General features: G+C 40.2%; 1 protein-coding gene across 1 annotated transcript in view; it reads right to left on the reverse strand.

Annotated features, from left to right (window-relative positions):
- Positions 1 to 305: 305 nt before the first annotated feature.
- swap70b (switching B cell complex subunit SWAP70b) overlaps positions 306 to 27720 on the reverse strand; it is a 32494-nt gene continuing 5079 nt past the window's right edge. Inside the window, 11 exon segments of the mRNA XM_003455381.5 lie at positions 306 to 3681; positions 4897 to 4993; positions 5744 to 5942; positions 8405 to 8571; positions 11220 to 11327; positions 18864 to 19045; positions 19931 to 20039; positions 20266 to 20412; positions 21218 to 21445; positions 22685 to 22708; positions 22710 to 22859. Coding sequence (XP_003455429.1) covers positions 3563 to 3681; positions 4897 to 4993; positions 5744 to 5942; positions 8405 to 8571; positions 11220 to 11327; positions 18864 to 19045; positions 19931 to 20039; positions 20266 to 20412; positions 21218 to 21445; positions 22685 to 22708; positions 22710 to 22859 — 1530 coding nt within the window. The 3' untranslated portion in view covers positions 306 to 3562.

Genomic DNA, 27720 nt, shown 5'->3' on the forward strand with positions numbered 1-27720 from the left:
GCCATTTATATCCAGTGCTCAATTAAATTTATGTCATATCAGATTATTTTTTTTTAAAAATTGAGCTATACATTTATTTATTTTACCCATTTAAGTCATTTTGTTTCATGTTTAGATGCTCCCACTTCTCAACTTAGCATAAATAGCACATTACCTTATTTAAATGCATTGTTAAATGCCTTTAGGTCAAACATCTCTCCATCTAATGTTACCTGTAGATTAGCAGATACACATTTCTGCCCATAAAGAAGCTTGTTAATGGATCATTGTAACTCTTCTACGGTGTTAGAAAAAAAAAAAAGTCAGTTATTCAAGATGTGATTTATTATATGGTTCAGTTTTGAGCTTTTTACATATATATATTTATATTTAAAAAACAAACAAACACAATTTTCAATTTTTACAGTATCAAAGTCACTGGTTGTTCTAAAATAACAGATGTTCTGCAGTTAGCATCTGTGCTGGGAGTTAGACTTCAGCAAAATAATCCTACTGACAATAGTCACTTAGAAATCAATCCTGATGAAACAAAGTACTGAAAATAGCTCTTTGACGATAACACATTTAGTGAATTGTACATGATAGTTTACATTCTTTTGAACATAACATTGTTAAAACATAAAGCCCACTAAATATGTACAAACACTTACATTTTAATGTAAAAATGATCTTAAGGAGACTAGTTTGTAGAGTAGTTTTTAGCAGTTTTAGTAGTTTCTGCTTCTTTAAAAGGATTAAAACAAAGAACCTAAAATACACTTTGGCTAATTCTTGTTAGACGGGTCAGACTCTGATCAAAAGTAGTGCATATCGTGGACACAGTCGAGACAAACTGGAAGAAGAAAAAAAAGGTACAAAGCACTGGTGTGCACATTGTTTATACTTGTGGCTTTAAGGCTAGTTTCATTGTGTTTCATCCTTGTGTATTTCCTGTTAATGAGGTTATTGTGTTTTTGTGGGTCATGCTAAATTTATACTCTCCACCTCCATTGCAGAGATTCAGGAAAGAAAAAAAAAATGATACCGGGGGACTATATTTGACCAAAAACAAGTTTTACATTGTTTTTCCTAGAGTCAAACCAAAAGCAAACACAGAAATTAGCTGCCTGAAATGACCATATTACTTTACAGTTCTCCATCCATGAAACCTGTTAAAACAGAACAGTTTTCTTTTTTGTGTTTTCAATAAAGCTGCATGTCTTAAAACCAATTTCAAATCATGTATATTGTTAGCTCAGGTCTATTTTGACTATGGTCTGCCTTTACAGACAGCAGGCACTGACCACTGTTAACTTCTAAGTACTCTACTCTTTATTAACTTTGTATAAAGGTAACTGGTAAGGTTCCCATTGGGCCTACAGGAGATCATATAGTTCAAAGTCGCCTTCCACAATCATCGTACAAATGCCGGATGTGTTAGACATGAACACAAAATGGAAAACTAATTTATGATTATGGTCAGTTCAAGAAACAATAATGTAGATGTTAATAAAAAATAAAATCACAAGGATCCTGCCGATTCTTACAGTTTTAAATGGTTTGCAAATAACTGCGAGAAAGATTAACAGGCAAAAACCCAACAAACATTCTGTATACAGCAGGTAAAGTATTGAACACGTCACCAATCATCTCTAAAGGTCCTGTTGACACGAAATCTCCAGATGTCTGTAACAACCCATCCAAGCCAAACGTCCAAAATGTATGTGTCAGAATGAAAAATGACACAGCGGAAAAGTATTGAACATTTTTTTTAATTAATTTATATAATTAATAATTAATTTATATAATTTAATAATTTATAAATTTGATATTGAGTCATTTAATACTTGGTACAAAAGCCTGTGTTGGTGATAACAGCTTCACAACTGCTCAGGTGTGATTTTGGCTGAGTCTTCCACACAAACATCTTCAAATCCTGATTCCACACATCTCGTCTATAAACTGTGAAATTTAGTTCTTTCCATAGATTTTCAGTTGGCTTCAGGTCAGATGATTGGCTGAGCCATTCTTACAGCTGTATTTTCTTTCGCTGAAACCAACTGAGAGTTTCCTTGGCTGTGTGTTTGGGAACATCGTCTTGCTGAAGCGTTTCATCTTCATCATCCTGGGAGATGGCAGCAGATTTATATCAGGAATGTCTCAGTACATTTTTCAATTCATCCTCCTTTCAATAATATGAAGTGTGCCGGTGCTGTATGCTGAAAAACAGCCCCACACATGATGATCCCACCTCCAACCTTCCCTGTTGGTATGGTGTTTTGGGGGTGATGTGCAGTGCCTTCTGCTGATTCCAGGTCTTTCTGTGCTCCTTGGCTCTGGGACAACTCTTTCCACTCCTCGGTCTCAAATCTTGCGGGGAGCACCTGGTTGTGGTCGGCTTATGGTGAAAAATGTGCTTTCCAACAATAAGGTTGTGAAGGTCTTTAGTCTTTGAGCTCATTAGTCTTACCCATCATGAGATGTCTCTTCTGTGACACATTGGTAATGAGACACCTTTTTATAAGGCGTCAGTTGGGACTGAACCAGCTGATATTAATTTGCACTAAGCGTCAGGATTATTTTCTAATTACTGATAGATTTCAGCTGGTGTCATGACTTTCCATTCCCTTTTGCGCCTCGCTTTCTTCATGTGTTCAATACTTTTTCCCTGTGACGTTTCTCATTCATTACACATAATCTGTGGGCGCCTGTGGTTTGATGTGGGTTTTGCTGACATTTTGGTAAAACTGCACTCATGTGGATCGCATGCCCGACACGTGCATGCACTTGTCTGAGAGAAATGCTTACGGCAAGGGAGTTGCTAAGGAGGGTCAGTTACCTCAATCAGCCGATGTTCTTACTGGCATCATTTCTTTTACAATAAAATGTACACAAGTGTCTGGGACTGTAAAATCTTGCAGAGAAACTGTCAGTTTTGCACTTTGCAAGGACGGCAAAAACAATTTTGTGGTGTTACGTGCCTTTGTTGAAACATGCTTTCACACAAAGGCACGTATGTGCAGTATCTGCAGTGTATGATATTCCACTCCTTTGTTGGACAGCTACAATCTCCACAATACCGAATTCTTTGGATCCCTCTTTTCAACAACGTCTTCGTCTTTTGAGCCGTGGACCGTGTTGTCATAGTCACTGGTTCGGTTTGGCACTACTCCCATTGTCACTGGCCTGTCACGCTGTGTGTCAAAATATAAACCGAATGCATTCTATCGATTTTGTGCTGATTATGTCTCATATTTCTACTGAGGAAAGGTTATTTTGCAATAATTATCCTTTTAAATCCCGTTCCCTAAATTATGAGGTGACTTTTTCTTGTTGGTGGTTTTAGAGATAATCAATGGTGGCCAACACTAACACAGAGTCAAGTTTATCAGTTCTATCTGTGCTTCCTACAGGGTAACGTGAGATTTATTGATTAGTTAATGCCACCTTTTTATAAAATGCCTTTTTATCCCGGCAAAGATATGCTTCATCAGAGACGTTCCAGTACATCCCAGCAGGCCTGTCTCATCTTTCCCTTGTTAGTTAAACATGTTTAAGGTTATGATAATGGTTTACAGCAGCTTTACTGAGCTTGAGTTGCCTGGTTCTTCATCTCCTGCCATTGTTTCTCCCTCAGACTGAGCTCTGCTTCAGAAAAGGCTGCAGGGCCCCAGTTTGTGATTTTCTGCTGCCCCTTGGCACCTGAGCAAGAAACAGAAACAGAAAGAAAAACATTGCTGCATGGCAAATACACCCACCAAAAATGTTTGTAGCGTAAACCAAACAGCATATCATCACAAATTGGCCATACCAACAGTAAAGCTCAGTAATGGAGCAGTGATGATTTGAGATTAATTTGCACCCACAGAACCTGGGCTCCATGCAGTCACTGAGTCTCCTCTGTGCACCAAAGTATTCTGGAGTAAATATTTGAGGCCATCTAATAAACAACTTAAGTTTGACCCAAACTGGGTCATGCAACAAGACAATGATCCCAAGCACAACCCCCCCCAAAAAAGACCGACCACAACAGCTGATCCTCAGCTAAAAAATCTGAGGATTTATTATATGTGTAACTGCCATTTTTCTTCAAATTAAGATAGCAGTGCAAAAAAGTTGCAGCGCTCTAGATGATGGCCTCTGTCTGATTAGCAGCTACAGGGAAGACCACAGAGGAAATGTTTACCAAACCCACAGAGAGAGAGAGAGTTTCTCCCTTTCTCTTATCTACACTCTGTGCCTGCAGAGTGTAGCCTTCTACTTTTATGCCTTCCTCTCCTGGCATGTGATTTAATGCCCTTCAAGGGGGTGGCACTGTCCAACATCAAGCTCACTCGAGTCATTGCCGTAAATCAGCAAGCAAAACCATTACTCAACACACACACACAACTACGACCAGCTGTGCTGCCAACTATTGCAACAACCAAACCACATGCATGGTTCCAGGTACAGTTTATCTCAGTCTTGACTAATGACAGGACTGCTGTGCCTCCCGTTGTCTCAGCGTCTGCAATGGTGCAGACACGGAGAGAGTGTTCTGACTTCTATGATTATAACCAGCTGCAATTGACTGCACAGTTTATAACATATCATAGGTCAGTTTCTACATGAAATAGAATGGCATTTGTTATAATACAACATTTTTAAAAATCCTAACTATCATTGTGAATAGGTTGTCCAAAGCTTTTTAACATCCATGTGTTTTTACTATTTTTTTAATCTGAATTTATGTTATAGTGAAAAAAAACCAACAATTTTATATTTTTTATATGAATAAACAGATGTAAGATATTCTGAATATATCACTATCACCTAACAATAATCCCAACCCTAACCTTAAACTTGAATTTTAACTGTCAAACAGCTCTTAAGAAAAGCACCACATGGTGCAGGCGGATGCTCGTTGGGTTTGTTTACCTGGTTGAATGAGCCGTAACAACCCCTCATGTTCAGCCACTTTGTGCTTCCAGGTCTTGGTGTTGTTGGTCGCAGTTTCCAGCTTCTTCTTCACCGTCTGGCTCGCACATGGAGAAACAGAAAATGCAACACATGTATGATGTTTAATAGATATAAGAAATGGCACCTATCAGCATACTGATTCACAAGTGGTTAGTATTAAATTTCTTGTCTAAAGAAATCTTGTCTAAATGGCAGCTCAGCATACATTACTTGTATAGTGACACCATGTCTGGCATACAGCAAATACATCTCTGATTTTCCTCGAGCAGCTCACTTATGGCTAAGCCTGAACAGGTGTTCCTGAGGCTTCCACAAAGTACTTGATTAAATGTGAATTCTTTTGGGAATGACAGACTAATCACATGATGAGTCTGCATATGTGCATGGGAAGCTGCTGTGCAAATAGTCCAGTCACTGCTAGCAAGGTGGATGGCACATGTTCTGCCTCCTGCATGCAGGTGACTCCCACCTCTAAACCACATGTAGCAGCTTCTGTAGTGTGAGTGGAGCAGACCGTCTCCTGCTGTGTGCTACATATGAGGAAGGACAACTGAAAACAACTTTGAGGACATATGTTAGGTGCAAACCTCAAAAACTCCTCAGGAACTGCTTTGAACTACAGCAAGAGGCACAATTTAGTCATAAAACGCCAACATTCATAGAAATGAGGATAAGCTGGGCTTTCCCCTTTTTATTGTTTTAATGATTCATTTGTGGGTAATGGCAAATAAAAAAATAAAAAAAAAACCAGAGGAGTTTCCACACTAGTCCTATTGCATCCATATTCATACCCCCCATCACTGACCTCATACTGCTCCAGCGCCCCCTGCCTCTCCAGCTCCAGCTGCTCCAGCTGCTTCATTGCAGCTTGCAGGGCGCTCTCCTTGGCCAGACGCTCCTTCTCCAGCTCCTCTTTCTCAGCCACCGTGACGGAGATGGCCTGCTTCTGCTGCAAATGGATCTGCTCCAACTCTGCTCTCTTCTTGGCCTCTTCCTCCAGTAATCTGGTCCACAGTACATATATCATTTACTACAGGCAGGCTTCAGCATGGGCCCTACCTCAGGAGGCTCAGATCACTGCATAAACAAAGCATGTGGACCGTACACGTGTTTTCCACAGATTTGCCACTTCTTATTGAGAAAATTATTAGTCCCTGTGTAGTTTAACACTTGTATAGTTATTATTATCAACATTGTATGCACTGTATACTGTACACACACACACACACACACACACACACACACACACACACACACACACACACACACAAGTGTTTGCCCCCTTCCTAAGTTTCTAGTTTTTGTATGTTTGTCACACTTAGATGTTTCAGCTCATCAAAAAATGTAAATATATGACAAAAATAACACAAGTAAACACAAAAGGCAGTTTCTAAATTAAGGTGTATACTCTTAAGGGGAAAAAGAATCCAAACCTACATGGCCTTGTGCGGAAAAAGTGATTCCATTATCCACAAATGGCGAAAACATGGAACAGTGGTGAACCTTCCCAGGAGTGCCCAGCTGACCAAAATTACCCCAAGAGTGCAGCGACGACTCATCCAAGAGGTCACAAACAACCCCAGAACAACATCCAAAGAACTGCAGGCCTCACTTGCCTCAGTTAAGGTCAGTGTTCATGACTCCACCATAAGAAAGAGACCGGGCAAAAGTGGCCCGCATGGGAGTTTCAAGACAAAAAAACACTGCTGAGCAAAACGAACATAAAGGCTCGTCTCGTTTTGCCAGAAAACATCTTCATGATCCCCAAGACTTTTGGGAAAATACTCTGTGGACTGATGAAATAAAAATGTGCAGGACAATGATCCAAAACACATTAGCAAGTACACCACTGAATGTCTTAAGAAAAACAAAATGCAGACTTCGGAGTGGTCTTGTCCTGACTTAAATCCGATTGAGATACTATGGCATGACCTTAAAAAGGCAGTTCATGCTCGAAAACCCTCCAGTGTGACCGAATTACAACAATTCTGCAAAGATGAGTGGACCAAAATTTTCCACAGTGCTGTAAAACACTCATTACCAGTTATAGCTTGGTTGCAGTTTTAAGGGTGCTCCAACCAGTTATTCGGTTTAGGGGGCAATCAGTTCACCTTCATTTAGAAACTGAATTTTGTGTTTACTTGCATTATGTTTGTCTAACATTTATATTTGTTTGATTATCTGAAATATTTAAGTGTGACAAAAACACACAAAAAAGAGGAAATCAGGAAGGGGGCAAACAGTTTTTCACAAATAAAAGAGAAATATATTTCCAGGCTGTAAAAGTATAATCGTTTTAAAAAGAAAAAAAAAGGGGGAAAAAAGAATAATGAAGAAGCTAATGTGTACATCAGCTGTAAACTGATGTGTGTCAGCAGGTGGTGCAATAGTGTAGACAAGTAAATATAATAAATATATATATATACACACAAACATAATTTATCTGAAAGTTCAAACTTTTTTATGAAATATATTTTACATAAAGCTGATCTGAGTTTGTGGTGATGTCATGATTTGTATAGTTGATATTTTTTGACACTGAGACTGTTCATATGTATATAGTGCTGCACAGCTGTGCCCCTTACACCCCCTTTTTCCCCCCCACATGTCTGCACTGGGTAGGAGTTGCTCTGAATCTCATTGTACATGTGTGCAGTGACAATAAAAGGCATTCTACTTCTATCAGAAACAAAAGGCACACGTGACGGAAAACATTTAATGTCTTTAAAAAATGAAAGTGAAAGGGGTCAAACTGTCAGAAAAATCTAAACACAAAGGTCAAACATACTCAGTTCAAGATGCACAGACTTGCTGCAAATCTCCTCTCTCAAAATTTCAGTGGCAAGTCTTTAATGTTTCTTGTATCATTAAGCACCTATACGCTTCATTATAAAACACCGCCATTTAGTTCTCAGGCATATTTTACTCATTTTAATGTGTTTATATAGTTGTTCGTTTGGACAAAAACAGCCACTGAAAATTGTCCTCTTCTAAAGAACTGATTGCCATTTTTAACACGACGACTACATTTAAAGGAAATACTCGCTGGTGACTTCTCAAACGTGACCTGGAATGTATTCATCAGCAGATAGGAAGGAAAGATGGGGGAGGAAATGTCGAGTGTATGAAGGAGAAGTTGAAAGTCTGGCTGTGTATAGCCTCCTATATAAAGAAAACAAAGACTCAGACGCAGCTCTTTGGACAGAGGTTCATGTGATGCACTTAATTAGGAATATTAAGTTTCATGCTTCACTGAAATTTGGTAGCACCAGTGCTGGATTGTTAAGGTAACAAAAAAGAATTTATATGAATATATTTATGCCAGTGTTATGCTTTCCAGATCAGAGAAGTATGCAAAGATCCGAGTGACCTAAGTTTCCTCATCAGAGGATCTGAGTGAGGCTCTGTGGGGAATACTTTTTATACAAACCCAAACATTTCTCCCTCCGCACACCCTTTGACTCACCGTGTCTGCAGCTTACGGATGGTTTCCTCATCCTGTCTGGCACGCCTCTCGTCTTCCAAAGCGTGCTCCAGTTGACCATACATGTCTTCCAGCTCATGGACCCTCTGCAGGTACTGCTCCAGCTCAGTGGACTTCTCAGCCAGGTTTTTCTCAATCTGCTGCCGCACCTTTAAAACCAGGAAACACAGAAGTATACTTCACCTGGAATTCAAAATCAATACTCATAAGATACATTGGTATGTGTTTATACACCACTCTGCAATCATTAGATATTATTAATCTGTGGCTCTTCCTCAGTGTGTTTTTTTTCTCCATCGCCCCCATCTCACCCTCAGTTGCTTGTGGCAGATGGCTGCCCCTCCCTGAGGATGGTTTTGCTGGATGTTGTTTCCTGTTAAAAGAGCTTTTCCTTCCCACTGTTGCCAAAGTGCTTGCTCATAGGCGAGCGTCTAATTTTCAGGGTTTTCTTTCTTATTGTCGGGTCTTTACCTTGCAATATAAAGCACCTTAAGGGGACTGGTAATGGTTTCATGCTATATTAAAAAAAAACTGACTTGACTTGAATTAAGCGTTAGAGTTTGCATATTGGTGCCAACTCTTAAGTGCCACAGCAGGTGCGCATATCTAAAGTACTCTTGTCATGATCAATCAGTATCTCACTGGAAACCCGTGTAAGATATTTAAAGACGTGTAAAATAAACCGACATAGACAGGTGTACCTAAAACCTCAGTCAGAGATAACTGCTATCAGCTCTCTGTAAACTCAGGCTTTCTGCTCCAAGTGCGTTCACATAAAAGACGGCTGATTACTCCCATCAGACACATTATCAGAGGAACAGGTGACATGCTGTAAAGAAATATAACAGAAAGCTGATAGTTATCAGTTATTCTCTGTAAACTCAGGCTTTCTGTTTCAGGCTCTCACTGCTTTCACATAAAAAAGGGCTGCCTACATCCAGAGACAGAGGAACAGGTGACAGCAAAGAAATATAACAGCAAAATATGATAGAAAAATCAGCCTTGTGAGTTCATAAGTTAATATTTATTCTAGCAGTCTTTATGTCCTGAGTGCTGCTGTTTACTTCTGATATTGTGGGTGCATTTAAAGTGCATTGTGACACTGTCCCAAAGCCTTCTGATGGAGAGCTGTAAATCACTTTAGTTTGTGGTTAGATCAAATTGAAATATTTTCTGTTGACTGAATATTATTGCTGTTCAATACCAAAGGCTGCTGTATCATCCAAATCCCACTTGGAGCTTATTGATGGGAAAAGACTCAATGAAAACATTTGAGAGTCACCTTAGAGCTCAGCGTGCCTCACTAACACATTAACACTGCTTCATACAACACCTCTGGGATCAGGAGTTTATGAATTAGCACACACAATCTTTATCAATAGTTTTAATAATCAACTGATTAATGGACCAGCAGGATTGATCAGCAGAATGAGTTTTAACTCATTAGTGGAGCAAACACTAAAAACCTCGAACTATTCTCAGTGGGTAGCTCAGCTGGTGTGCAAGAGTGTGAGAGAAAGTGGAGTTAAGCGAAGTGCTGTTACAACCAACTTAAACCAAGTAATGTATTAATGATGTATAAGAATAAGTAAGTACAACAAATCAAAATTACACCATCTCTTAGGATCAACTAAGTGGGACATCCGAGAGCAGAACTGTGACTAAAGAACCACAGTTAAACATCTCTCTGCCATTTCACCACATCCATGCTGCGCAGCAAGCATGTCAAGATGTTATCAGTGGCATTCAAGCACAGTTAAATGGGTCTCTTTTACAAACAAGCGTTTGTGAGTAAGAAGAAAACACCATCAGTGTTAGCTGAGCCTCATAGACATTTCTTAACCACACACTATGTTCTGAAATGTGAGGCAACAAACATAATATCCATTCAAGACTCTGCAGTAGTTTTTTGTTTATTTTAGTAGCTCCTCTCAGTTTCTATATTTAACAAGTTTATGTCAGATTAAAATGAATGAATCATGTTATAGCAAAACACAATGTTGTTCTGACTTACCCATTTTTGCATGCTCTCAATAATACAGTGATATAAATATATTTGCAGCCTGATAATTGAGGTTTAATGTCCCTGAATATAAAGCAAGCGCAGTAATTGGCCAGTCGGGTGGCCCGCCCGCCCGCCCGCCCGCCCGTCCGTCCTAACCTAACCTCACCTCACTATCTGCATGTCTTTGGACTGTGGGAGGAAGCCAGAGTATCCAGAGAGAACCCACACAAACACAGGAGAACACGCAAACTCCACACAGAAGGGTCCCGGCCAGATGGTGGGGTCTAACTCAGGACCTGGTAGTGTTTGACTTTGCTTATTTTTTGTTTTATCTGTAATAGTACAAGTATGGAGGCCACCATTGATGACATTTGCACATATCTACTACTGATGTTTCAATATATATCTCAGAAAACTGACCAAAGACTGAGTGGAACTGCACAGATGAACAGCTATCACGGAAATGATGCAGATATACAGCGAGGGGATGCAGAATTAACTTAAATAGTAGGAAGTAGGAACTGCTAAAGCACTAAAACTGTCTTTCTGTTCAGGAATTAAAGTAAATAACTCTAATTTGGCATTTTAATCAGAAGATCGGAAGATCCAGTACTAGAGTGTACTTAATGAAGTGTAGCTGGCAGAGTAATCAGAGGTTTGTGGTAATGGTGCAGAGGAAATGTTTGTGTAACTAACACGAAAAAGTCAACGTATGATATGAAGTCCAACTGGCACCACTATGCTCGACTGTACGTTATGGACATTACGTGCAGATGAGAAGGATTGACAGACCAGTTTCTCTCTCTCCAGGTCCCTCCTGTAGCGGTCCTGGAGCTCAGTTTGGGTCTGAAGGCGTCTTGTTTCTTCTTCTGCTGCGTTAGCCGCTGCCTCCTCCAGAGCCTGCCAAAAGAACAACAGACAAGCCAACAATGAAATGTTTTAATAATTTCCTTTTTTTGCAGAGTGGACTAAAGCAGTATGTGAAATCACACATTTCACACCCTTGTAGTTTCAGGTTAAAGAGACCGTTTGGTGGTGTTGCTTTTACACACACTAAAATATCACACTCTAGTCAGGGATATAACCAGGGCTGAGAAAGGCTACACTTCTCAATATATTAAAGGTCCTAGAGTCGTAAAACAGCCAAAAAAAAAAACCCAAAAAAACCCACCTGTTATTTTGAAAACTGTAAAGGACTTCCATCTTCCTGCTTTTGCAGAAGCAACTACATATATGGAAATATGGAATATGTGCTGTGGGTATATAATAATGACATAAAACAAGATAAAGTATGGACTTTATCCTTTAATGAAATTAAAATAACACAAGGCAAAAGTTACCTACTTAATAACTGGCTTTACCTTCGGATTCACTCCTCGTACCTGAACCAATCATCAGTCATCATTCTTAATAAGTCATGTTACAGCCCAACTCGACACACTGGAGGGAAGGATATCAATTTGGCAACATGTCCAGTGTTTTCAAAGAAAAAGCCATCTAGAGCGCACATTATGGTGCCAGTTCGTGTTTTGTTTTGGCATCCTCATAGCTTTGGCCGTAATTGTAGTATTTAATTTGTACAGTTTCTCCTTAAAGTGCCATCAGTTCACAACCAGAATTGTAGCTCTTCTAATTTAATTTTCCCTTCTAAAGCCTGGTAATTATATCTATTGTTTTATTTTGTTTTTAGTGTTTTGTAGTTTTATGAAACTGCTGTGCAGACAAAAGGTTAGCCAAGGATGAGAACTGAAAGGTAGTAACACAAAGTTTGCAGCACATCAGTTTCATGCCTCCATTTTGAAACTGGCGAACTACATCATAACTTTTAAATAAACTTGAAATTAAAAAGCAGTTTCTCTATTTTAAAAACCGCAGAATGAAAAAAGGAAAACAAACAACGAAACTGGTGTGAGGGGAAGTTTCAGCAAAGACCTGTCAGGGGGGGATTGCTGCATGTTTAATTTTAGTTGTAAGACTGTGGTTTATAACAGACTAACAGAAATGAGTGCGCTGCCTCTGAATAGGTATGCAAATGTAACACCAGCAGCGCTCTATGAGCATGAAGTAATGCACGATGAAATCATTTTTCCGGCAGAGTTCAGACTTCTTGGAATAACAAATGTTTTACCATTGCGGTTGCATTTTTATTTTATGGCTGATAAATAATCAGCATCTCAGACAGTGGCAGGCAGGCTAGCCAGTTACTTTACATACTGGTATCACATTTGACCATTTTTAAACAATGATAACATGAAGATCAAAAAGATTTATATAGCACCAATTTAAAAAAAAAAAAAAGAAAAAAAAGAAAAGAAAAAAAAGCTGCCTCAAGGCACTTTCTAGGATTCAGTACCAACAATATTAGAAAGAACCATCACCAGGCCCTCTATCAGCAAGCACTGGGTAACAGTGGGAAGGAAAAACTCCCTTTAAAAATAGGAGGAAACCTTTCACCACAACCAACCTCAGGGGGGGAAGCTATCTGCCACAGCTGGTTGTGAATGAAGGGAAATTTAGTTTAGCCGTTTGCAAGTTTTCTGCTTGTTTCAAGACTTTTTCCTCATTTAACTTTCTGAATGACAAAGTTATAAAATACAACACAAGTTACTCTCAATGTGGAATTGCAGGTGACTGTTGATACAAGACATTTGATAAAATGTTATCAGGAGCATAAGTAGGTTTGGTGCTTCCAGATGTTTCTAGAGGTCCCTGAATTTATTACAAAATGTAGCATCAGGCAGCAGCAACTTCATTAACTCCATTTTCATTTCCGTCCATTTAATTAAATTGGCTAATTCCATTATCTTGCCAGGATGTAACAACACTTTATACTTCTTTTTTTTGTCCCCTAATTGCTAGATAAATTTTCCTCTTATGCTGTAATAGGAATGCAATCAAAATGTAGTTCCAAGAAGAAATTGACCATAATTACAATTTACATGACATATTCAGACAACATCCCAAAAAGTTGATTCGGTTCATCTGGACGTAACGTTTTCAGTTGGAGAAATGTTTCATCACTCATCCAAGTGACTTCTTCAGTCTCAGCTGACTGCAGGTTTCTCTAACCTTATAAACAGGTTTGACTCTCATCATCCACTATCACTATCTAGCACAACTATCAGGATGCTACAGCACAGAGCAAACCCCATCCCCACTGACACAGAGGCCAGGGAAGCAGAAGAACATCACATCAAGAAGGTCCTGGGTAAATGTGGTTATTCCAGCTGGACATTTGTCAAAGCTGAGAAGGCACCTAAAGAACGTTCCAGCCCATCCATGACAGAAGGACAACCGCTGACTAAGCGAAAACTCACGTATCTCTGTGGTTTTTAAACCCTAAAACACACTGCGCAAAAATTGGTCCACCCCAAGGATCGGGTCCCCTGACACAAACAGACTAATATAGTGTACGCTGTTAAGTGCCAGGAGGATTGCCAGGATTAAACATCAGGGAAACCAAACAACCTCTGACGGAGCGGATGGCACAACACAGAAGAGCTACCTTGACAGGCCAGGACTCTGCAGTCGATTTACACCTACAGGCCAGTGGACACTCTTTCAATGATGAGGATGTACACATCCTGGACAGGGAGGATCGCTGGTTTGAGCGCGGAGTCAAGGAGGCCATTTACGTGAAAAGGGAAAGACCATCTCTGAATCGAGGAGGGGGCCTAAGGGTACATCTTTCACCATCTTACAATTCTGTGATTGCAGCCATTCCCCAACTCTCTGTGAATGGTACTCATGGTACCATTCGCACTGATCTGTGGTCTTTGATCAATGATCAATGGTCATGACAATTTGCATATTAATGATCAAGAAACTGACCTCACAGCCCATTGTTCCTTCAGTGGGCTGGTTTCAGTCATTATGCAAATGTACTGTTTATAAGGTTTGGGGAAACCTGCAGTCAGCTGAGACTGAAGAAGTCACTTGGATGAGTGACGAAACGTTTCTCCCACAAAACGCTACGTCCAGATGAACAGAATCAACTTTTAGGGATTTACTTACCTGAATGATTGAGCAAGATATACAGACAACACCATGAAGAACTTTAATGTAAAAAAAACAAAACAAAAAAACCCCCCACATCATGGTAAAAGATCAGTATGATAAAGTTGCCAACGAGCCGATATAAAATCGATACGTTACAGTTTTAAAAACTTAAATTTGTTTTTCAGCTCTAAAAACTTTATATGGTTAGCTTTTGCATTTATAAAAGAAGCAAAGGTTCAAAAATACTAGAATAACTAACTAACTAAAATAAAAGACATTTAAAAGTCCAACCTCCTATACACTGCAAGGTTAAACTTTTATAATTGCTGCCATTGTTTTTGTTCTACAATCATTTAAACACAATGTGAACACAGTCTTGTGCGAACTGTGTGTAGCTGTTTTTAGCCTCTTGGTATCTCACTCACCTATGAGGAATGTGACACCAACAACACTAGAATAAACAATTTATGAAAACACATTTTTAAGTTTGCTGGCTGTTGGTGTAGAGCGTGGGTTTGTTTCGAAACAAAACCGTACATAACTGGGAAAAACATTTAGGTAAATTAAGCTGTGCTGGTGGTTGATCAATAACCTCTTTTTGCCTCACCCCTGATGGGAACTGTCTGCAGACTGTCACAGTCCTCCTCTTATAGTAGCAGTGTGTGAGAATCTCTACAAGATCAGCATGTGTGTGGCTATACATGTTTGTGTTCATTGTTAATTCATGAAGCTAACTATGCGAGATGTACACTTACACCTCAATGGTAGATTGTTGTGAGTTTAGAGGTCGCTGTTCCAGACAAAGAACTCTTGTCCTGTTCTTCAGTCTACGTTAGACGAGCGCAGCAGTGTGAACCAGTCTGACTGCAACTTAGCTTTACTCACAATGCTGGCTGCAAAACCCCCGGTCCTGCACTGAACTGAAAACCTAACCACTGATACTTGGTCAATGCGGTGATTTTAGTTTAACTAAACAATACCATTCTCAGAGAAGATTTATCTGAGCCCTTGAGTCAGATAAGAGGCCTTTTTTAATTATTTGTAGCCCATCTGCTCTGCAATTATGTTTTTTTTTCTATACACAAAAAAAAAAAAAAAAATCACAAAAAAAAATAAAAAAAAAAAATCACAAAATCAGTTGAGAGACTATTTAATAACATTTGTAACATTTGCCCATCTTGCAAAAGGAGAGTACAAACAAACATCTTTTTCTCACAGATGAGTAACAACAATGAGAAAAATACTTAACCACTACAATTTTGAAGCTGGCGCTTCCTGTCATTTCCCAGCATTAGCAGAAAGCAGCCACTAATTGTCAGCATTTGAAAAGGACAAATGAAATTGCGGAAATCAGCACTGTTGGCGCAATTGAGAGTGAGGTTTAGCAGGAGGATTTTCTGGAGCAACATGTTTAATGGCATCTGCCCCCACCGCCCCCACATTGCTCTTTCAATCCGCATTCCTTCATTTGCAGGAAGTGATGGACTATTTATTAGTCAGAGACTGCAGGGTGGAGCTGGTCTATTGTTGGCATTCATGAGCTGGCAGCAAGTTTCAGTGGTAATGAGAGTTTTTAGTTGACCTACTTCAAATAGTTGCATGAGACGCATGTGTAACCCTGCAGTGTGCAACACAAAAATACACCGTCACTTCTGAAAGTGCGCAACATAATAATTATTGAATGATTATTTTAAGATGTGATGCGATCTTAGAAGAATGTTGCTGGATTGGTTTTGACACTTAATTTAGTCGATGACAGCCGTGATGACATACCTGACTGAAAACAGTGGTTCCTTCTCGGTCACAAACTGGCTTCTTAACACTTGTTAAGCAAGATGCAATCCCAACGTTATGCCATAATAGTTAGAGACATCTTGGTACTTCTAAGTTGCTATATCTATGCCAGTCAGCTCTATCAGTTTAAAGTTTTATCACTTCACAGTGCAGTGGGTGACCACAGAGAGAGGTGGGCAGGCTGCTGACCATAGCCAGTATACGTCTATGGTGCCATAGCAGGAAGTGCAATAGCCAGTATATGTCTATGGTGCCATAGCAGGAAGTGCAATAGCCAGTATATGTCTATGGCCTGGGGAGGGAGATTCATGAAAAGCAGTTATAGTTGTAACCAGACTGGACCATTTTGTTAGTTCCATTACCATCCACCCAGTTTTTGCTGGTATCTAGGGCTAGGTCACACAGAAGCAGCAGACTAAGAAGAGAAGCCCAAAACCCCTTCTCCCCAGCCACCTCCAACGCATCTGTGGGAAAACCGAGGCAATCCCAGGTCAGCTGAGAAATAATCTACCCAGCGTGTCCTTGGTCTACACCAGGGCTTCCTCTTGACAGCACATGCCTGGAACACCTCATCAAGGAAACATCCTACACTTATACCTGAACCACTTCGACTGACTCTTTTCAGTGTGCAAGAGTCGCGGCTGTTTGAGTCCATCTCAAATGACTGAACTCCTCACCTCAGCTCTGAGCAAGAAGCCAGCCTCTACAGGAAGCTCGTTTTCACAGCTAGTATCCACAAACTCGTTCTTCTGGTCACTACCCCACAGTTTGTAACCACAGATGAAGCTAGGACGATATCAACACTTGGCTATGCCTGTTGGTAAAAATTTATGACCATAATCAATTACAGAGGGCAGCCCTGGCAGAGTTCAACACCCACTAGGGCTCACGTCCTGCAAGGCCGACCAACTTCTCACTGTGGTCGTACAGGGACCGAATCGCTCATAAAAACAAACCAAATAACCCATACTTCCAAAGAACCTCAAAAAAAACCCTCAACCAAGGCTTAAAGGTGTGATTGCTTTTAAAGTAGCCAGGCCCATCAGTGGTCTTCTTTCTTTGGGCCCCCCCCCCTCCACAAGCTCTCAAAAGTCAGCTTGATGCAAGCAAGCAGAAGCCAACTCCGACAGCAGAGCCGTCTGCAAGAGCATAAATTAGCTACAGCTAAGCAGAGACGCGCTCGCCTGCATGATGGCTTCTTTGTGCACTTGGCTGTCGAGTTCTATGTGCCTAAATGGCAACGAATTATATGCTGTCTTTTGATGGAAATATGATTCCATAAAAGGCAAGGCAGGCAGAACATTGTTTTCAGATACTTCAAGCACTTTCCCAAACTTAGTGCCACATAGTGAGCACCTTCCTGTAGAGAAGGTGCCTGAAAAATGGAGGACAGGCTTGCAGCTTTAACACTGCACATTCTTCACACATGCATTTGAGCCCTGAACATTTCTAAGACTTCTCTGACATGAATGTGAGAACACAAATTAGCTGGTCTAGCTCAACAGTGAGGTGCAGTTTGTGCATACATACATAAACACAGGTAGCTCCTATTTCTAAACCACACAGTGCATTTCCAGTAATGCAATTTTGTCTGAAGCAGACAAAGTTCATGTGTCAAAATGACTTCTATTCAGGCCTGTTTTGTAGCCTACCTTACAATGAGGCTGTGGATAGTACCCATAAAGCTTGCAACACAGTCAACACATGCCCCCTTACTCCATCAGTGCACTTCACGCTGGATCCTGGAAGAGGAATGCCTCCCATCCTTCCTCATTTTTTAATCTGAGACTTAGTACTGAGGACTGAGCTGTGCTTTGAGGAGTGCCGTTTCCGAACATACAAGTTCAGAACTTCCCTGATGGGAAATCCCTCGGGTTTGTCTCGCTCACTAAAGAATGCAAATACTTTTTTCCTGGATTGCTTTTGTTTTTCTGTTCCATTCATAATTAATCTTATTTAAACATCCTGGTGTTCATCTGTGATCCTACGGATGCACCTCCAGCCTTATAAGCAGACGCTTCTCTCGTTATAACCTCAGTAACCACATCTCCCTTACGTGCACTTCCTATTTTCAAGAAATTCTCAAGAGAAAGGCTGTTTTAATTCAGAGTCATTACTGCCTGCCCAACTGTCAGGCTATTATCTGAGAACCTTATCTTCAAGTGTGTTTTTTCCATTTTAACAAAGGAAATAAACTTTTATTTGTATTTTTAGCTCAGAGGATGAAAGTCGGTGGCTTCACTTTACAGGGTCTTTCTCATGTCTGAGGATCACATGCTGATCTTGTACTATATGTACAGTTTGCACTGCACAACATTTTGTCTCTAAATGATGCACACTCACTCAGTTTTTCCCCATGAAGATATGCACCTCTGTCTCACATGACCACAAAGATCAACTTCCCTGTTTCAATACAAACAGCATAGTGAAGATAGCCAAGAGCTGCTTTAAGTCTCTCGTTTTTTCCTCCCCCTCTTTCCTTTTGTGATTTTATCTGTTATATTTTTGACAATCTCGGCATTTTTCACTTCTGTTCATTTTCATCTTTGAGATGCCACGAAACAGAAGTGATAGTGAGGCAGACTTTTTCTGACCAGACTGGATCCACGGGGGGATATTGACTGTGTGCGTTTCATCTCCTACCTTCCTCATATTTTCCAGTTCATGCTGCTTGGCCTCATTGGCTGTCTGCAGCTCCCTCATCCTCAGCTCCAGTTCTTCCTGCTCAGCCTGCTGTTTCAGCCGCAGCTCTCTGCGCTTCTGTCGAGCCTCGCGGTGCGGCGCTGGTCTCCCCTGACGCAGCAGAGTCACGCAGGTCTGAACAGCTGAGACATGGATATCACACAAAAAAATCTTTAGTTTTAGAGCTTCCTGTTTCATGTTTTAGTTTTTCTAAGTCCCTCTATGAATTGCAACTGTTTTCCTGGAGGACAGTTTTGCATGCCGGTGTTCTGGGAATCCATCCTACCCGACAAAACATCCTACCCAATGTTTCTGCGCAGACGCCGCGCATGCGCACAAAACCAACGCCGAATTAACTTCTTTTTCTCTCACCCATCCGGAATACTTCTTAAGGTTATGGTTATGGTTAGGGGTTGGGTTAGGTTTAGTCGCATGTCACCGTCAAATTATAATACGGGTATGACATGATGGTCCATAATGACCATCATGTTTGAACATACAATTCACGATGTTTATATGTGCACTTGGCCCCAGGACACCCTAAGTCACAGGCTGATGATTGATTCTGTAATCATTTCATCAGACCTGCAGCTACATGTCTTGAGTATTCTCATAAAGAGAGAAGTTCAGCTGTTACTGAGGTTACACTGAATACTGAGCAAAAGAAAGAGATAGTTGATACAAGCAGTGGACATGAGCTTCCTCCAAAGGGTGGCTGGAGTCTCCCTTAGGGATAGAGCGAGGAGCTCAGTCATTTAGGAATGGTTCAAAGTAGAGCTGCTACTTGTCCACATCAAAAGGCGTAAGACGAAATAGTTCAGGCATCCGAACAACTACAGCCGGCTCCTGGATACCTCGTAGGTGAGGTGTTATGAGCAGAACAAAGTTTTCCTGAAACTGTGTCAAACTACCAGAGGTTTATTTGCAGTAGAAGTAGTGAATAACTAATTTACTGTTTTATCACAAATGAGGCAGACAGCAGAAAACTATTATCGAACTACTATCGAAGCAGCTTCGATAGAACTCACCTTGGATCCACTCCTGCTTCTTCTTCTTGTCTGATGCACTGATTTCAAAGCTTTTTTGTGATGACTTGATGAGGAAAAGGCACTTCTTTCCCTCTTTATCTTGTAAGTGCTGCAAAGAAAAACAGAATTTACAAGCTGAAAATACACAGACAAAAAACAATAACAAAACATACTTCTCAATTTTTTTAAAACAGTTCTCTGGTCTTTTATTTCTTATGTACATAGGGAATTAATCTGTGTGTTTCACATGTTTATATTCTCTTCAGCTGCTGTTCTCATAGAAATCAAGGCCAGGAAGCTGAAACAGAGTTTTACTACAGACAGCAGGCTCTTGCCTCCACACTGCAGTTTCCATCCAACAGGATGTCTCCTTTCTTTTCAGCCAAGTCTTCACCAACATAGTATGAGATTGTGTTTGGCTTCAGCACAAACCAGCGCTCCGTCCAGTTCTTTCTCTTGTGCCCTTTCTTCATCATATAGCCCTGCAGAAAGACAGAACACTTAGCGGCTTAAATAACATTCACATCCTCCTAACAGCAAGCTTTATTATAAATCAATCATTAACACTTTATGAACTGAACTTTCATTATTTGCCACCATTTTTAATCCATGATCTGCATTTGTGGTTAAATTTTAATCTGTAATTATTTTCAAAATGCAAAAACCAATTAAGCATTGAAATGAAATGAAATATTTGCTCATTTGGTGCAAGCAGGTGAAAAAACAAAACCAAACAAAAAAACCTCACTAACCTGCGATCTGGTTAATGTTAAGAAATCTAGTGACACAAGTTTCTCTGTCCTAAATGGCCAAGTTACCCTCCAAGCGTGTGCATAATATACTAAATAACTAATTTTTACCTAATCTACTAAAATATTAAGCAATATTATTAGTTCAATTAAAAGATTTTTAAAAGTTGATTTTCAACCTCCTTTTGCATTCGCCTCCTTTCATAAAATCAGTGTGGGGGGGGAGCTTGGTCCCAAACAGCGTATTTTCTTTAAAACAATTTTAGTTTTTAGCAGAATTAATCAAAATACAAAAAACTTGTGCATTTTTGGGGCCTTTTTTTTCTACTGTGAACTAAGACATTTAAAGGGATTTTGACAGTTTCATTGCCAGGTGCTAAATGTGCCGTTTAATTTAGTGTGAAATCTATGACTCCTACCGTTTGAATGGTTACATGCTCCACAGTTATTACAGTAGACTGCATCGGCACTCTTTGAAATCAGAGTAAGATGACAGAGCTTTGTGATGAAGACCGTACCATCAGTCTGTGCTGCCCACCTGTTTGAGCACATCAAGAATGAGTTCCTGGTAGACTTCACCGATTCCCATGGAGAGCGTCTGAAGGTCCATGCCCTTACTGAACTGACCCGACCCAACTAGGCTGATGAGCTCCCATGCATTCAGACACTGCTGCTTTGAGTTCAGCTGCAGTTTATAGTCCTCGAAGCGCTCCTCCACCCAGCTTCCCCCCATCGCTTCGGTCAACTTACGCAAGAAGTACTCAATCTGTACATGCAGACACACACACACATACACAGTCATTTTTCATCAGAAACACAGCTGTTCATTTACAATAAAAAAGATAACTCTCACCATTTCTGCATTTTTCCCACAATTCATCCTTACATGAGTGCAGCAGCAAAATGCACATTTCTTTTGCAAACAAACAATCTTCCTGTGTTTGAGCTCTGATGTTTTTCATACACAACAATAAATCTTCCAGCATTTGTAAAAGAACAGGAAGCTTGAAACTTCCTTTTCTGCTCTTGAGCAACGGACTTTTTCCACTGGCTACTAAGTGACACAGTGAAGGGACACATGTACAGTATCCTATGCTGCAAATAAAACAGACTACAGATGAATAAAAGGCTGTCCACGCCAGTGCTTCCTCTTTAGTAAGCACTAGTAAGCAAAAAGTGCTCCAGTATAAAATGTAAAATCTTTACCGTCTCTCCTGAGGAAAAAAAACAACCAAACAACCAAAAAAAAAAAAACCTTAATGTGATTCCTGAGCCAGTCGATGGCATCCTTACAAGTTAATTTCTTACTCCATGGCTTCTGAAGCGCTTTTGACGCAAAGACGTTTGTGTTCAGTGCTGTGGTTTTATGACGGCAGTGTGGTTAAGCCAATTATGTGGCATAGATGGCATCCCAGAGCTGCGTCTTTACACACAACTGGTTTGGTCTGAATATTTTTAAAAACCTAGTTTAGCTTTTTCAGTTTCTATCGATGTTGCTTTACTCCATGTTCAGTTGGAGATGTGAACAAAAAAACGTCACCTAGAACTCACCCAGAATTTGTCTGTTCCTTTCTAGAGCCATCTGATGTTTACATGAATTGTTTATTTTAAATGTCAGCTCTCTTACATTCAGACCAGAAGTGTCAAAGTCATTTTACCTCATGAGCCACATACCAGTGAATGAGATCTCAAGTAGGACGGACCGGTAAAACAACTGCAAAGTGCTTTTGTTTTAATTTACACAAGGCTTTCTAAGAGTATTCACATTTTATGTAACATCTATTTACACAACACATCAACAGCCTTGGGTACTTATATGTGCACTACAGAGCACTTCAAAGTGGATCTGCAAAAGTACAAAACCCAGTAATGTCAAGTTTTTCAATGGTTTAATCAGTAAATATAAGACTAACCAACCCTCTATGACATCAACTGAGGTAAGGGCCACAAAAAAAAAGAAAAAAAAGGGCGTACTACAACACAACAGCATCCCATGTTTTCTGACCTCCTCAGTGACGATGATCAGGGGGGTATCTGTCTTCAGACAGGAAGTTGAAGATGCACCAGATCTTGAAGGCGTCATCGTTACTGATCTTCAGCTCATTCTGCTCCAGGTTCTTCCTATACGACAACGTCCAGCACATTTTGTTGAAGTCCTGACGGTTAAAGTTATCCTTCACCTGTGGCACGACAGAAACATCATCAGGTTATGTTCCACACCAAAGGAGAACAGTTTGCTTTTCCAGACGCTCACATTTTTGCAAAGCTGACGTTTCAAACCACAGAGCATGGATATTATACATATGGGATATATCCATTTATTAAATCCATAACACACAACTTTAATAATGTACAGCATGTGTTCCACTGTGTGCAAGGTCCTGACTGTGCAGGAGTATTCGGAAAGACAGATTGTGTATTACAGTGAGATGCACACAGAAACTGAGAAGGGACGAAAAGAAAAAGTGCCTCTAGGGTTTAAATTCCAGAGCAAAATGGGAGGAAAGTTCTTAAAAAGGTCTAGTCAGTGGTGTGGACGGGATGTTTTCTTTGAGCCAGTGAACAGTAGCATCTCCATGGAGACTACTGGCTGGCTGAGCGCGCAGTCGTTTGGATGAGGAGCACATCTTGTCCTGCTGGCAGTCGCCCAACAAATCCAACCACTAGCAAATGATCCCAAAACATCTTCCAACATTTGCCGCGATTAGAAACCAGTCAACCCTGTAACTGGATTCATCAAGTATTATATTTACGGTCCATGAATCCTGCTCAAAACCATGGTTACGCCACCTGCAGTGGCCATCACACAGTTTTTAGAAACACTGGTCTAAGGTGGCATTCAGGACATTCAGTAACACTTCATATTGCTGTCGAACTCTCAGCCTTTAACACAGTACAAACTTTAGTAGCACTACCACTCATTTTCAGCTCCAGATTTTTTTTTCTATTCTGAGTAGCTTTGCATTATTCTCCATTTAAAATAATCCTCGTTTTTCTTACACTAAGCCTTAGTGGAGACCTCCAGTTAATTGGCTAACAAACCATTTAGCTCCTTCCCCTATAAGTCATCTTTATTTTGAAGACGACTGTTCAAATAGGTTTGTAGCTTCTGTGGGCACAACTTAGCTGACCATACTAAGGATATCCTCTATGACATCATACAGAGGCAAGAGTGTCATAGGGAGGGATGTGTGAAACCAAGTGTGTACAAATCTGGAGACTGAGCTTATGGCTCAAAGGCATTATTTGTCATTTGCTGACCTCATTACTTGAAACTTTTCCCCCCTCAGCTTATCATCTCAGGAAGGCAGCCCGGTGTTTACTCATAGCCCTGTCTTTGTTTGAGTTCTTTAAGCAGGAGAACTGAGCTCTTCAGGGAAGGAACACCTAAAAGTATCACTCCAGCTGAACTCTGCAGAATGTGCTTTGCAGTCCCCTTTACAGAGCTGCGTGGGAAGTCACTCCTTTTTCCTCTGTGTAAATGTGGGGAAGACTAACGCTTTCAGAGGGAGGGGCTCAGGCACACTAACATGCACAACACTATCATAAGCAAGTAGTTATTTACAAAGCAAATAGCTTCTGAGCTGTTTTATCAAGTGTTTCATTAAAATTTCCTTTTTCCACAGGTAACAAACAGGACAGTGAGTTTGTGAATTATGTCCACACGATAATGAACCTTTGACTTGTGTGCTGCTTCAGCTAGTCCTGAACCCGAATCCTGTAGTTTGAACCATTTTCCATGCTGTGAGAGAGAGAGACAAACATCCAGCTTAAGTGAATGACTGCAGTGCAGTCATCTGAACCGTTTTCAAGATCTGATGTAACCTGCTATTGTGCTCATTTAGGGTGAGTGCCTGTGTAGAAACCTGTGCTAGATGTTAAAGCGATACTACTTCCTCAACCTTGGAGAGTGACCCTGAAGCTTTTGCAGATATACTTTTTACTCAACACTGCAAACTAGGACTAAACGTCAATGAATTTTGACGTCTAAATGAAGTAAAACACTTTTCTTAAATTCACAAAAAACAAAACAAACATTCCTGTGGTGTATTACTCTTTCCTCTGTGCGTTCTAAATTATTATTTTAAAACAAGAAGCACTCAGACAGCGCAAACTTCAGCAAAGGCAACTCACCCCCTGTTCTCTGTATTTATCACTTTGACCTTCAGCTCAATCTATTGACCTTGATGGAAAGGTCAGAGGTCAAATGTACAATGTAATACAGTCATCGCAAACATGACTCCACACACCTACAAAGATCTATCAGAATTTGTTCAAACTTCTCCAGCTACTGTGTTTACAGAAACACGATAGCCAAACTTCCCTTTAATGGCCTCTGCATGGTCACCTCTGCCATCAGAGATAGCACTCTCTATGACATCAGAGCCTTTTCAAGCCAAGACAGAAGAAAATGCAAAAATAAAAAATAAGAGAAAATAAAATTGTATTTCATGTACCTTAGCCGCGATAAATTAAGTGGGTATTCAAAAATAAATAAGCAAAATACATATCCTCATATACTTTGGCTATGCAGATTAAATGTGGGTTTGCCTACCGGTAACTTATCAGTCATGCTGATTCTCTGTACATGTTCAGATGGTACAAATGTGTACTGAATATTTGTTGCTGTTGGGAATGGTTAGGGCTGAGATTACTGAAGCTGAAAAGAGCTGCTCTTTTGTGAAGGTGAAATTACTGGCAACTATTAAAGACCGTAACAGGTACAGATTGTTTCTGAGGCTAAAAATAGATTTTGGGTGGAGTAAAAGAAAAAAAAGTTACATGCTGGTGTAAAGAGGCTCCTCCCATCATGAATATTTTGCCATTTGTCAATGGTTCTGGCAGTAAGTCTGACTCAAAAACAACATATTGTGCTGTTGTTATAAATAACGATGAGTCTCTCATGATGATGTGCTCAGGTAGCTGAATGTGTTTGCATCATGTTTGTGGTTCTGAATGATTAATCACTCTGCAGCAGCACAACATACGAGGATAGGGTAAAGGGGAAGTTGTGAAAGCAGGATTTGTTATGAAAGAGCTTCTCTTTGTGTCACGCTCGTCTTGTTTTCTTTTTGTTCTTAGCTCGCTGGTTCTCGCCGTCTTTTCTCCTCCTCCCCTTCAAGCTCCCTCTCGGTCTCTTCCCTTCAACAGTGAGATCCTTGTCAGCAAATCACCCCCTCCTCTCCACTGCCACATGTTCATTAGGATTCAGGATCTAAACTTCAGCCTTATCTCACACCAAAACAACACAGAAATGTAACAAGTGAAGTCAGGCTAGAATAAACTGGAAGAAACAAAGAAAAGCTTGTTACCAGTTCAACGGGACTGTCTGCTTTTTAAAAATCAAAGACTTCAGTGGAATGAGAATCACACCAGTGACGGGAGCAGCTGAATGTTCAGCAGAGTATGATGTGATATGAAAGCATTTGAAAAGGGGGAAGTAGTAACAAAGTGCTTTATTTTAATGGTCCAGAGCACAAAACAGGTGCTCTTAGGATGGTTCATCACCAACATCTGGCATCAACATCCTCATTTCTTAAAAAAAAGAAAGAAAAAAAAAGCGTAATAAATATACATAAACTTAAACACAGACTGCTGAGGCTCTCATTAGCAGATAACTAAAGGTGTATATTGTGATACAACTATGAAAGCATCCTTCCTCTGTATGTCTTTTGTGGTTAGTGTGAATTCGAATGACAAAGTTCACCAAATCTGAATTCTAAGACACGCTCTGAATGTGAACACAGATTACTCCAGATCTGACATTATTTCCATGCACAACTGTATTAAATAAATAAATATTTTAGCATTTCTGATGAAAAGAAAAAAAAATTAGATATAGGCCCCTCAACTTGGGCAAAATTCAAGGAATTCATATTTTATTTGTAAAGTTCCTGAACAGAAAAACCAGCCCATGAAGCTCTTAACCCTTAACAGAACAGTCCTTGTACTGTGCATGAATCCATTTTAAATTTCTGTTTCTGTATTAAATGTGATGTTTCAGAAGAATGGATTTCAAATTAAGATAATCTCTATAAGTCAAGTTAGCACAAATGTCTTACTGCCAATCTGCTGCAGCTCAGCAAGGAAACACTGTGCCTTACAAACCCACCCGATCAGTCTCAGACTGGTGAAACCTCAATTAGCTTCAACGCAGTTTTACATGAAGTGAGGACTCAGGATTTTGTCCTCCATCTTTTCTAACAGCAGAGAACTATTGTAACAAGAGGAGTCACCACTTTGACTGTGTGAGTCAAAATTCTTGACTTGGAACATTGAACTTTAGTTGTCTCCCTTTGTAACAAACACACACACACACACACACACACACACACACACACACACACGTTTCTATGCAGTGCAACATGCTATCACACAACCAAGTGCGCGGCCCTGAGCGTCAACATCATCTCACACTTCTGCTACATCAGCAGTGGTGAGTGTTTCAGGGTCATGATACAGAGTCCAACAATTTCGTCACACATGTCTCTGTGCTCTTATAAAAGATAATGTTAGAGGTCTGCCTTTTATTTTCTGCTGCACTATACAGGCGAGTTGGTGAGGATGATGTACAGTCTGCCTCCATCTGCACTTCCTGTCTGCCGTACAAAGGCACAAGCACACACGCAGTTTAAAGTTTTTCCTGACTAGCAACGGTGTTCACTTGTAAAATAAGATACTTGTTCGCCTGAGTTTTGGGTTTCTGATTCCAACACACACACACACACAGACACACACAGATATATATATACATATATACACACAGTTTCCTTGTGTGACAGGGTGGAGTTTCCTCAGGAGTGAGTGAAGTTGAATGCTTTGAACACCACCCCACTCCAATGCATGGGTGGGATGGTTGTGTTGAAAAATACAAGTGTGTGTGTCTTCCTCAAACTAAATCCAGCATTCAGTTTCTTTAAAGAAAATGTGGTTAGAATTTTTCAGCACCAATCACGAGCATGTCTTAACTACACAACACCAACTGTCAAGTCTGTATGTCCAGAATAAAATTATTTAAGCAGCTTTTATCAGAAATCACTT

The sequence above is a fragment of the Oreochromis niloticus genome, linkage group LG7 (assembly GCF_001858045.2).
Source record: "Oreochromis niloticus isolate F11D_XX linkage group LG7, O_niloticus_UMD_NMBU, whole genome shotgun sequence".
NCBI lineage: Eukaryota > Metazoa > Chordata > Actinopteri > Cichliformes > Cichlidae > Oreochromis > Oreochromis niloticus.